Below are 13234 nucleotides of genomic sequence, written 5' to 3' on the forward strand. Positions count from 1 at the left end.
TGGCATATTCGAGTTACATCTAGGGCTTCATGGGCTTGAAGGAAGATCTTACTCAGCAGGGATTGGTGTCGGGGTCTTATTGTGACTTGTATTGGTGATGGTAGGGACACCTTGTTATGACGAGATCACTGGCTATCGCAAGGACCTTTGTGTGACTTGCTCCGTCTTAGGATTTTGACTTCTACTGGTTTACCATGGGATGCTTGGGTTTCGGATATTATTTGAGATGGTTCGTGGGATTTTCCTTCGAGTAGTGCAGATCTTCAGCATATCTGGGACTATATTACAGTGCAAACTTCAGTGGGTCGTCCTGATCATCTTGTGTGGAAGGGTCACTCATCTGGACGATTCTCTATTGATTCATCCTGGAATGTGTTGCGGGACAAACGGGTTGTGAACTCGATTCATCATCTCTTGTGGTTTCCAGGGCATGTTCCATGCCACTCTTTCATTATGTGGCTTGCTTCACTCGGTCAGCTTCGCACTATGGATCGGCTCAGCTCTTATGGTGTCATTACATCCTCCTTGTGTGTTTTGTGCAGGTCGGCTACATAGACCCATGACCATTTTTTTTTCAGCTGTGACTTCTCTAGTTATGTCTGGCGGGAGGTCACTACCAGGACACTCTCTACATGGCCTACTCTCTCTTGGCTCCCTTTGCTCTAGTGGGCTAGCTTGCATCTTAGACGTAAAGGGGACTTCAGGCACCTTCTTTCTCGGTTAGTCCTTTCAGTTACAGTTTATTTTCTATGGCTTGAACGGAATAACCGTGTGTTTCGTCAGCACTGTAGCTCTCGCAGAGATACAGTCTTAACTATTTGTGATTTAGTCCAGGCCAAGATATTGGGTTTAGCACCCAAGTATGAGATCTTGGCCCAGCTCCGTGCGATTTGGCATCTTCCTGATTAGCTTTGTGGGGAGCCTGCGTGCTCTTTATGCCGGTTTGTGGCTTTGTGGTTTATGACATCTTCCTGATTTGTTTTGTGGGGAGCCTGCGTGCTCTTTTATGCCAATTTGTGGCTTTGTGGTTTTCTTCCATGTGTTTTCCTGACTGAGTTTTATCAGTCTTTCTCTTGGGGTATACCCCTCGTTTTTGTACATTTTCTGTCTCTTTTATAAAATTCTTACCATTCCAAAAAAATAATAATAATAGAGATTATGAAGAAAACTCTATTGTGTTGCCATCACATGAATACAATATTTGAATAAAAATAAGTTAAGACTAACCAATGTTAATGTTATATAGGAGTTTATAAGTAGATATGACGGTCTAAATCCGTATATACTATTAAGATGGATGAGTACATGATTAAATGTATAAGTAATAGAATTATAATCTTATTTTGCTGCCTTTTTGGTAAATGAACATTTCAGGAGTTTTTTNTTTGCTCAATGATAAAATCATGTTAATTTAAGACTCCATATAATATAACTAAGCCCACCCCTATTTGGGCCTGGAATGTGTGCGCAAACAATAGATTTGACAATAAACCCACAAACTCTTAAATAAATAATAAGAATACGAATAATAGAGATTATGAAGAAAACTCCATTGTGTTGCCATCAAATGAATACAATATTTGAATAAAAATAAGTTAAGACTAACTAGCGTTAATGTTATATTGGAGTTTATAAGTAGATATGATGGTCTAAATCCGTATATATCTATTAAGATGGATGAGTATGATTAAATGTATAAGTAATAGAATTATAATCTTATTTTGCTGCCTTTTTGGTAAATGAACATTTCAGGAGTTTTTTTAATAGATTACCTGACATATTTTTTGATACTCCTGGGTCAGGTTTGTGTCAATTCTCTTGAGTCTTGAATGGGATATTGAGTCCCGTATATACTTGAATTTGGGCCAAACGTGACATTATGGAAGTTGGACCGGCTAGCCCACTTGAAGATATATGTGGTTCATTAAAAAAAAAAAAAAAAAAAAAAATGGGTTGAGTTTGGAAAGTCAAGTGTGAAGATTTAGTTGTTCTTATTGTAGATAAACTTTGATACATAAAATAAAAAAAAGGGAAATAAAGGATAACAAACTAAATATTATAGAAGATGATGATGGGCGGACCTGAACAATAATTAATTATGAAATTAAATCAGATCTTATCTTAAAAGTCAGCTTTGATGTCTTCGCTTTCTGCCTTGTATATGATATGAGTATATCATACAAATAAAACTATAAAAATATATTATATAAAGTCATAAAACAAACAAACTCAAAGGATTTTGTTGAGGTGACCATTGAAAAAAGTTACAAAAATACTTTATAGTATTCCGATTATATTTTCTTTTACACCACATCTTATTTATAATTTATCACATTCTTAAGTAAATAAATATGTTATAATACCAAACTTATATATAGGGTGTTAATCATTGTGGCAATAAAATGTTGATCATAAAAATCTAAATTCCTTAAAAGAATGTCAAATCTCAATTTTCTTCTATTGAAACTATACATTCGTCATTTGACACGAATGAAAACCATGTTATAAGTCAAAGTTAAAGTGAAGTGTAAAAATGGAGCGGACAAATGATAACCAACAGTGGTGCATTATTGCGAGAAGAAAAAATATCAAATATGAATTTGACAAACAAGAAGATAAACTATAAGAGAATAAGGCTAAAACTTTTTACTAAATCAAGATGAAAGAACAAAATAAAAAAGCTGAAATTGCATGTTATTTATGCCATAAATAGAGGATAATGAACTAAAAAGAAAAAAAANGAAGACAACTTCGAAAGCAAATTTCTTTTTACCTAATTCTACTTTATCATGTGTGGAAATAAATGAAACAAAACTGAATTCCCTTTATTTCATTTTTCAACACTCAGCCACCACAATCCCAACACTATCACTTTACCTTGAAAATTAAATCTATCAATCTTATTGTAAAGGAAAAATTAGGAAACAAGTATGCGATTCTCATAGGAATGCGCATTAGGTTTGCACAAGTAAAAAATGAGTTACAAGCAAACACCATGTGGGATAAGAAAATGGATTTAATGTTTATAGACAGTAAAATCTCTACCTTCTTCGATTCAGAATAAAGTCCTGTGCCAATAACATAGAATGGAACCTCTCGGAAAAGAGTGGCACCAGTCCCACGAAAAAAACCCTTGAGACCATCTTGATGCCAAGTTCCAACAATGGCCTCTCCCACATTGTTGAAAATACCAGCCTGTAACCGCTGCTTTAATACTTCACACGGGATCCGCACTGCTGTCCCCAAAAATGTGCTACACAATGATGAAATAGATTGAACCTGCATATCATGGCAACAAAACTAAACTCACAAGAGATCACCAGCTAAGCTACAAACACCATAATTATAGGGCAAAATAGGAAGCTCATGAAAGACAGCTCAACCAAGACAAGCATGTTAACATGAATTAAGAGTAAACACAAGATAAATAAACATGCTCAAGACATTAAAAGAATGACAATATCTTTTTTTATGTCACTGGGCAGGTAATAACAGGTAAATGACAAGGTATTGATGGAATCTATGACTCTAAATTGAGACATCAGGAAAAAAGTTACAGCTAAAGTTTTATGTCCAATCATAAGATAGATATTATTGTCGTTATCATGACAGAATGGTTCCGGGCAGGCAGCATGTTGCTAATCCCCAGCAATAAAAACATACCACTGAAATCTGTTTCTAAAAGATATTTACTTTATCAAACAGCATCAAGTCAAACTGTTTGACAACCAATCAAATGCTATAGGTGGAAAAACTACCTGGAGTTCAGGCAGTGTTGGGGCAACATTTAGTAGCAGGAGCTTACTTGCTTCAAATATTCCAGTTCGCAGGCCATGGCTGTGAAGTCAAGAGAAAAACAGACAGAAGACCAGTCAATGTTATTAAGCAAAATCAAAAAAGGGATCAAGGGCAACAACAGTAACAATAAAAACCTTGAAAACTGTCCAAGAATTGCAGGGATTGAACCCCTATATAATGCCTGTACTCCAATTTGTGGAAGATTTGAGATGATTTCTGGAAAGGTAAGAGTTGAAGCTTGCACTCGAGTCTGATTAAAACAAAGAAAAATCAAGAAACCTTGATCACAACAAAGCACTACAAAGTACAAACAGTAAATCACAAAACAGTACAAACAATGTCAACCATCCAGAACAGTTATATGCTGTCTTTATGTAACAATCATAAAGATGAATACACTTCTCTTTTCACTGAAACTTGTGTACTTAAAGATGTACATTCTTGTGGAGGATGCATCAAGCCAGAAACATTACATTTTTCTAAAGTCGATTCAAGGATTTTTTTTGTTTCCCTTGTTTTGATGAATTGCCTAGCCCATAGGGAAGGTTAAAAAACAGCCATAAGAAGATGCCTATGCTAGCCAAAATTCCTCATACAGTTAAGATTATGGCACTCCACCATGTGGCAAAAGAGAGAAAAAACCAAGCCAATCAGTACAAAGATCCTTATTGCACTTAAATAACAAAGAAAAGCAAGACTCCGACCTCATAAGTAAGATGTTCCTGATTCTTTCAGAACACTCATTTCGAAAATAATTAACACATGACTAACACATAAGGCTAGCAGAGCAGCCTCCTAGGACTACAATTAGAAATGGTATGCCAGTAATTCAAAAATTTCATAGATTTTAATATCAAATAGAGCAATTATTGAAAAGGTTTCACTAATATTAGCCAAATGCCAGTACAAAAGTACATAAGGTTATGCTGAAATAATTGCCTTTATAGAATCAACAGGGTGCATTAATGCTGTGGAAAGTGCACATGAAAGGCCGCCTGCCAATGCAGCTTTTAGAACACTTCCAGCAGGTATTTCCACAGGTGGAGGAACAGCAACAACAGTCGCAGCTTCAAACCAGATACTCCTGTATGTATAACAAACAGATGTTATAAGCAGATAGGAGTAACCTAGTAATTTGTACAACCATCATGTCTCTTAAGACTACAAAAGATTCTTCGTTGTCCCTTCTTTCATAGCAAAAAGCTTGTTCTTTTCAACCTGTACATAGATTCCAAGAAACAGGGAAACTGTCGCCATCCTATTCAGACAAGCACTGAAGATCCATAAATGAAAACCATAAATCAAACAACCTATACTCAGATCCATAGCCGAACTACAGATTTCAATATAAAAACATACTTCAAGCAACAAAATCAGAAGTCAGAGAGAAATCATGTTTCGAGCACAAGCTGAAATTTAGTGAATAGCTCTTTCAAAAAGGCAAATCCATCTTACCGAGGATCATCTCGCAGCCGTTCAGAAGGTAGCAAAAGCATAAAATTCCGAAAATGTCCATATGAGATAGACTCTTCTGTATCCGCATTCAGAAATCGCATCATAGCAACAGCATTGTCTTCATTTGCTGGAAGTCCTGCATTTTTTAGTGATGCCAATATTTCACTCTTTTGCAGTGTACCAGACTTGCTTAAACATAGAGAAGTGTATGCACGGAGGATGGTTGGTTCTTTCTGTTCCATCAACGACAAAAATTGTTTCCAACCAAATGATTTTGAAAATAGATGTCTTTTGGTACGGCGCATGAATTCCCGAGCATATCTTCGTGGCAATTTTCTCTTTCTCATTGCAATTTCAAGATCTTCTAATGTCACTTGGCCATCACCATCTCTATCCAGTTCCTCAAAGAACCTCCTTCCTGTTGGAAATATAAGGGTTAAAAAATAAGTTATCACTGTAGATGATTGTATAGACAAAGACTTAAATTTTCATCTCAATCAAAGAACAAACAACCAGAAATACTATAGGTTCTATAAATGAAACAAAGTTATTAAATCCTAAGAAAAATAAGCCTATGCTATGTATTAAACACCCAGCACCCTTCAGTTCAAGCAATGAAACTCTACCATGGTATAGTTTCACGACTTCTTCACAGGTTTCGATGTTTAGTATGTTCCCAGTAAAACATTAGAAACAAAACATAAAGCAACATTGAATAAACTACCAAGCTGCATGAGAAACCATACCTTCAGTCTCTGTGTATCTGAAGAAATCCTGGACAGAGAATAGCTTCCTCTTGTCTGGATGGTCTTTAGAAGATCGCCCCAATTGTGGTAAAAGCTCAATCAGTTCTGTCAATGAAACAGTAGATAATGTGGATCTCAAACGCTCCACGTTTGATAGAGGAATACTAAGTATCCCACCGGCCAGCTTCTGCGGTGAATTACCCCCTGTTTCTTCCCCACTGGCTGTACTAACACCATCTTCACCCTCTTCATTGACCGAAGAAGTTACCCCAACTATACTAGAAGGCAGACCTCCCACTCTCGCGAACTTCAAGTTCCCCAAAAATCCATTAACATCAGATTTTCTACATTCCCAAATACTTATAACTGCCTTCCAATGATCAAACTGAGAAGAAGACGGAGGCAAGGTCGAGGCTGGTTCCAAATAATCACAACCCTTTTGATCACTTTCCTGCATAAGCTGATCAAATTTTTGTAGGTTTTGAATCAAACTATCAAATATAAACCCAATAAAGCACTCAAGCGATACATGTTTCCCCTCATGTGCTACGCTCTCATTCTTATACACATTTACAGACTGACTCTTGGCTTCCCTTTGCTTAAACTCACAAAAAACCTTAGATTTCAGACCATATGCACGTGAACTCAAATGCCCTTTATCTTCATCCCCAACTTTCTGAATCCGTTTCTTGCCCCCTTTAAACGGACTCGGCAAAGCCTGAACAAAACCATTAACCAACAAAGACCAAGTAACCGCAAACTGCAAGCAGTTCATACAAGACCCATCACCCTTATCCAAATCCCTCTCTTTCACTCCTTTCTTTGAAACCACCCCAACTTTCCCATTCCCTAAATTTGGTGAAAACAGTCCTAAAAATGTCTTCATTGGCGACTTAATTGACAACAATCCTTTCTTCTTCTCTTCACTAACCACACACTGCCCACCGCTATTAGCATCTCTATTATTAATACTATTATTATTAATACCATTACTTTTCTTCTTCACAGAAGAGATCTGTATTTTGCTACTGCTCTTTCCAATTCCATTCAATTCAAGATTGTTTCCATTCCTCTTATGAACTGCCATACAACTCTCAAGATCTTTGGCCGCTTTTCTAATACCTAATTCGAGCGGCGAAATTGCATCTTTCAAATGTTGAATCGAATTAAAAAACGACTCAACTGGATCATTCGCACTCAACATTACTACAATCAACAACCACAACAATAACTCCTCAGTATCTCAAAAACCTCACAAACAATTCAACAAGATTTCTGCACAGATTCACAAAACGTACTAAACATGTCCATACAAATCATCAAAAAGCTAGTAAGCCAGTTAAAAGAACAAAATTACAAGTGACTGCGATAAGTAGAAGCCGACGAGAAAGCGGTGCCGCAATTGAATCCGAATCTGAATGATAAAACCCTAACCGTAGGAACAGGAAGTCAATAGCATCGAGTTCATGTTCATCTCATTTCGTTTTTGGCTCAATCAAAAACAAATCAATCCATTTTCTCTCTTTAACTCCCGTGTTATTGAGAATGAGAAGCTGTGAAGCTTAGCATGATCCTGAAATTTGCGGAAAAATGAAAAATAAAATAAAATTGGACAGTTTATGGTTTGAGTGTGAAATATATGGTGAGGGAAGAAGATGAATAACAGAATAAGAATGAGCCCTTAGTGTTGTTTTTTTTTTTTTTTTCAAATTATAAATGGAATAATTATAAGAAATAAATAGTTTTTGAAGTAAAATAAAATAAATAAATAAATAAATGTTTGGATAATGGAGGATGGTGGACGGATAGAAGTAGAAGCTGACGTAAGGTCTAGTAGGAGGGTGCACCTCTTCGGCGTTTTTAAGAGTCTAAACGGCGGTTACGTGTCACTACCTTGTTAGTGTAAGGAAAATCTTATGTTTAAGATATTTAAATACCTATTTAGACGATAATGTTAAGCGTGTAAAGTTTATTTTATTAATACATTATTGATTGTATAGTTAAGATCTCAACTTTGTATGGTTACTGAATCTTAATAATATTAGAATGAAAATAAAAGATTACATTATTCAAAAATATGGGTAAATCTCATGGTTTTAAAAATAATTAAGATAGAAAAAATAAAAAATTAATTGTCTCTAGGTAGTTGAATGATTCGATAAAAATCCTTTGATAAATTACTTAAGAGATTTTAAGTTTGAATCCTTCCTTGATTGCTAATAGAGATAGCCATTGAAACTCTTACCTGCTGGTAGTTCCAAGGTTTCGAAAGATTAGTTGAGTTTGAGTCCCATTTTAGTTGTTAATAGGTGTAACCATTAGAACTCTTACCGATAAATAGTTTCGGGATCCCAATGGATTATTTGAGTTTTAGTCTCTTCTTGATTACTAATAGAAACAGTCATTAGAGCTCTTACCTGACTGGTATTTTTTAACGTCTTGAGAGATTAACTGAGATACGCATAAAGTGATTTGGATACCTAGATCATAAAAAAATATATCCATATTTTGATTAAATATATAAGAAGGATAATATATTGATTTAAGAGGCAAAGAAATCATAGTGAACCTTCTCTAATTCTGATCTTATCTTCGATGTTTAATAAAATCAAGAGTGGTACTTTTTTTTTTCTTTTTCTAATGTCAACGGAAAAAAAAATTAAAATTATTCTTCCATTGAATATAAAAGAAAATAATTGAACTTTAATATATATTTTTAACAGTTGACTTTGTATATGAATAATTCAATTTGTTCATAATCATATAATTAGTTTCAAATTATTATTGAAATGTCTTTGGGAGAATTGTCATACATTTACATAAATTAAAAGGATTTTTTTTTTCCTCCACAATAAAATATGGGAGAAAATAAATCAAAATAATTAGGTTATTAATAAAAAAATATCCAAAAAATAATTGGTCGGAACAAAACCGACGGAATAAAAATTTGAAAAATAATGGATCCACGAGTTTTGCTTGGCGGCAACCATGAGGTTGACATGTGTATTATGGACTAGTAATTTTTTGACACGTGTTAAAGGCCCCATTAGCTTTATCCAGCAACGCACAATCTTTATGATCCTTCGTGGCATTATATGATTTGCTTAATTGTTGGTGAATGCTAACGCTTTGGCTTCATATGATTTTTTTATTCGGTTTTTAAATCAAGTATATCGAAAATGGAAATGGAAATTTCTTATATTATTTATTTTTATAAAATAATTAATTTAATTACCAAAACTATTTATTTATTTTGGTAACTACATACTTTCATGGAGTCAGCATGTTCTTCTCTCTGGCTCCCAATTCACCAACTTGGATCACAATGAGAGTTTGTTTTACCAATTCACAAAATCTTAATTTTTCATAAGAGAAATGCTATATGTATAAGATAAAGAGTCTTTGTACAAAGTGACGTGACAGTTGTCATACCACTAGTTTATAAAAAGAAAGAGAAGATTGATATCAAACTAGTGGTGTAGCAACTGCCACATCACTTTGTAAGAGTCTTTGTACCTCTAGCATTTTTCTTTTTCTTAATGTTATATAATTGATGGCATATGGTTTTATATCCAAAACACATACTGAACTCACAAATTATCTTCATGCATTAATGAGGCATTTATGCGTATTATTATTTCCAAAAAAAAAAAAAAAAAAAAAAAAAACATGTAAGGGTTGTTTGGTTAGCGATAATAAAAGATTATTTCGGTAACCTATCATAAAATATAAATATACCATGTTTGGTTGTTTGTAATAAAACATTCTGATAATCTTTTCATACCAATAGTGATTACTGAATGTGATATTAGAGGTAATCTAATTACCTAAAAAAAATGTTATTTTAAGATTATTTGAGTAATCCAATTTGTGTTCCCATTTTACCCTTAATTAATTAACATTCCAAACACAAATGCCCTCGTATGTCTGTCAAATAACAATTAGCCTAACTTTACAAGATGGCTTCTATGACCTCCTATATTTGAGAATCTGCTAAAACACTTAAAGCACAATAAAAGTTTAAAATTTAACACTCTAGCCGGAAACGACCAGATCAGTGCATGGTCGATCATATCCAACCGATCATGCACCGTTCAGGCCACTTCTGATAGCGACCCGCAGTCGTGGCCACCTGTTGTCTTGGGTGATTGTGAGTATTTTATAGAATTTTAAACTTTTATTGTGACAAGGTGTTTTAGCTAAATTCTCAAACACTAAGGGGTTAGAAGTAATAATCTAAATAATAATAATAATATTAAAAAAAATGCAATTTAGTAAAAGGTCTCCCACAATTCTTTTATTTTTTCCAATCAAGCATATTAATTAATAATATAACATTCCCCTTAATCTCCAAAGTAATTTATCTCACTGATAATCCTATCTTTTTTGTAATACAATATTTTCTGAACCAAATGCTGGGTATTGTAAATAATAAAATAAAGCTATGGCTTGGGTAAATAGGTTCCAAGGACTCCCTCTTATCATCCCCACACAACCATAACTCGTAAATTTGCTAAAACAATTATCTCACATTTATCTGCGGCGGCAGGGGTTGTTCGGTCAGTTGTCAATAGGCCAACTTTGCAAGGTCCAAACAACCGTTGGCAACTCAAATTCTTTGCCCAATTTGATAAAGAAACTTCAACACATTGGCAAACATCGCATAATATAAATGAAATACCTTAAAAGGATCGGACACTCATTGTTACTTCTGTACACAGTTTGCCTAAACTTATGCAAATGAAATGTTATCAGAATGGAGACCCGCCGCCCTTTGTCTTGCCGAGCATTACATCTTTAGCTTCATTAACTTTAGAGGCAAGATAATGACTGCCCCCTGCATCAGGATGGTTTGCAACCATTACTTTCCTATGCGCTTCCCTGACTTTGTCCGGAGTTGCATTCTCCCTGTCAAATCATGTGACCGGAGAAACAATAAACTTTGGATGCATGAAGAACAGAAAGTAATCTATAAGTAAATCGATGATGATCATGATTCATGCATGCCCCAGAAATCTGTGCTTCACCAAAAGTCGCTTTAATTTATGCAAACTAAAGTGATGTGTTCATATCATTGTTTAATTTAAATCTATGTTGAACATTTCAACGAAAGCGTCATGGTTACCTAAGACCAAGGATAAGAGCAGCTTCCCTCTTTGTCATCGTAGGCTGGAAACCACCCTCGTAGAACTTGCGTATTTTAGGTTTTGGTGGCCGGGCCTTGAATGCTTGCCAAGCCTGGAGTCCATATCTGCCAGCAAGCGCAGCCGCAGCAACTGCAAGTCCAGCCAAAAATGGTGTAGCCTGATGGGCATAGAAAATTATATTATTCTGAGATTATTGTAAATGAAGACTAAGGTTCATCATAGAAAGATGAGAATGGGCTAATCACAGTACCATATCATCAAGTTAATAGTTCAAGAGCAAAACTCAAACTCAGGTCCATCCTGAGTTCGTTTGACCTCAAGCAAACCACGAATTATAGAAAAACAGCTTTGATTATCTCATCAACCAGCACGACCAAACGTTTCAAAAACCCAAAAAAAGCAAAATAAGCTTTAATTCCCACTCCACTAAGAAAACAGATTCTGAAAAATTGAAAATTTATTTCCATTTGATGGCAACCAAAATTTCATGAGGCGTACAAGGCATTCGCCTGGAGGATTTAATTCGCATGAAACTCAACTAACAAAAGCTCTAGAACAATATCCATATTTTTTCATCTGATTTTATAGAAATCAAAATAAGAATGAAATTCTGAATGGGGTCTCTTCATCATAGTACCAATACTATTGATTAAAATAACACAAGAAAAAGGCATTTAATAACAAAAGATTATTTCACATAATATTTTCTAATGAAAAAATAAAAAAACCCTCCAAAAGGGCCAAAACCCTAACATATATATAGTTTATCCAAATTCCAAACTGAGCTCATAGCCTCCTACAAAAATTAGAAATTAAAAAAATAAAATTCCAGCAATCACCTAAAAAAAATCACAGTAAATAATTACATAATATTTCGAAGATCAAGCAAATANTCCATACCACTAACTTTTAGGTACCTATAAATTCGTAAGAATATTACTTCTAAACTATGGTATTAGTGACTTGTCACAAATTCCCATTCAGCCAAGAAAATTCTAGGTACATTTATCCAGAACCAGTATAGCATTCGTAACCGTGTAATACCATGGATATTGAAACTCATTACTGTATAAAAAGTTAACTGTTAACCCATAAAATTCAGTGATGGGTAACTTTTTATTGGCTTAAAGTGGCAAGTCAACTGCATACAAGTTATGGGTTGTCGAAAACTAGTGGAAGAGAAAGGCTATTAAGTAGCCCATTAAACATACATTACAACCACCAAGAATGTGGTAGTGGAACAGCAATTTTTTATTTCTTATTGACAAACTTAGAATCATAGAGGGAACTTAGAGTGGCCATAGCCTAACCTTAAGCATACCACAGAATAGATAAAAGCATAAAATTCAAAACAAATAAAAAATTGGGAAGAGGAAAGGCGAAGAACCATATGAAAAAATCAAAATAAGGTGTGGGGCTTCTGACTGGAGATGTGGTTGTTTAATTCCATTTTCATCACAGTGCAGCATCTACTCATTATTAGTTGCCCTGATTGAGATTTGAGAAAGGACTTATAACTTATTAACGGGCCATTTTAATGGTTGTAGCATGTCATAAGCTCATTATTTTTTCCGCAAGTAGTAGATGTTTCGTTCAATCACCTTTTATTAGTTGAATATTAATGACGGTTATTGAGCTTGACTTATTAGTCGGGTCTGTGTAAAGCTACTAAAATGGTGGCTTGTTGTTAGCTCTTAAATAAATTACAATGTCACATAACATTATTATAAATATTTCCTCTTTTTTCTTTTCTTTTCGATCTTAAGTGAGCCAGTGAAGTATACAACTCATAATGTTGACTGCTTAATAAGGAATATACAAAGGCTAGGCTTGCCAGCTGAAAAAAGCATGTTATAAATTTGGAAACTGCAGCCTCAACGTCTTGATACCTATATTGCATCGGATGCTCAGTCTCAATCTGTCCACTAGGTGCTAAGATAATTTTAGGTAAATTTATCCAGAACCATTATAATTTAAAATCATTCAATTCCACTTTGTGGAATGAAGGCATATGGTAGCAAAAAGAGGGTACATAAATTTTATTAGTATGATATGGTAAATAGTAAAAAATATATTTATAAAAATTCA

At 34.5% G+C, this 13234-nt stretch overlaps 2 protein-coding genes across 2 annotated transcripts; both read right to left on the reverse strand.

Annotated features, from left to right (window-relative positions):
* Nucleotides 1-2787: 2787 nt before the first annotated feature.
* LOC116115495 lies at nt 2788-7699 on the reverse strand. The gene is made up of 6 exons (XM_031401645.1): nt 6000-7699; nt 5254-5671; nt 4738-4882; nt 3933-4048; nt 3759-3837; nt 2788-3279 (listed from the first exon to the last, which is right to left on the reverse strand). Exons 1-6 carry the CDS (start codon nt 7201-7203, stop codon nt 2869-2871), a joined length of 2373 nt encoding a protein of 790 aa, XP_031257505.1. The 5' UTR covers nt 7204-7699; the 3' UTR covers nt 2788-2868.
* Nucleotides 7700-10490: 2791 nt separating this feature from the next.
* On the reverse strand, nt 10491-11853 carry LOC116115497 (mitochondrial import inner membrane translocase subunit TIM14-1). Its single transcript, XM_031401647.1, has 3 exons — nt 11397-11853; nt 11125-11303; nt 10491-10907 (listed from the first exon to the last, which is right to left on the reverse strand). The coding sequence occupies exons 1-3, from the start codon at nt 11397-11399 to the stop codon at nt 10751-10753; spliced, it is 339 nt and encodes a 112-aa protein (XP_031257507.1). The 5' UTR covers nt 11400-11853; the 3' UTR covers nt 10491-10750.
* Between the last annotated feature and the right edge of the window lie 1381 nt (nt 11854-13234).

This window comes from Pistacia vera, unplaced genomic scaffold (assembly GCF_008641045.1).
Source record: "Pistacia vera cultivar Batoury unplaced genomic scaffold, PisVer_v2 Contig743, whole genome shotgun sequence".
NCBI classification, from domain to species: Eukaryota; Viridiplantae; Streptophyta; class Magnoliopsida; order Sapindales; family Anacardiaceae; genus Pistacia; species Pistacia vera.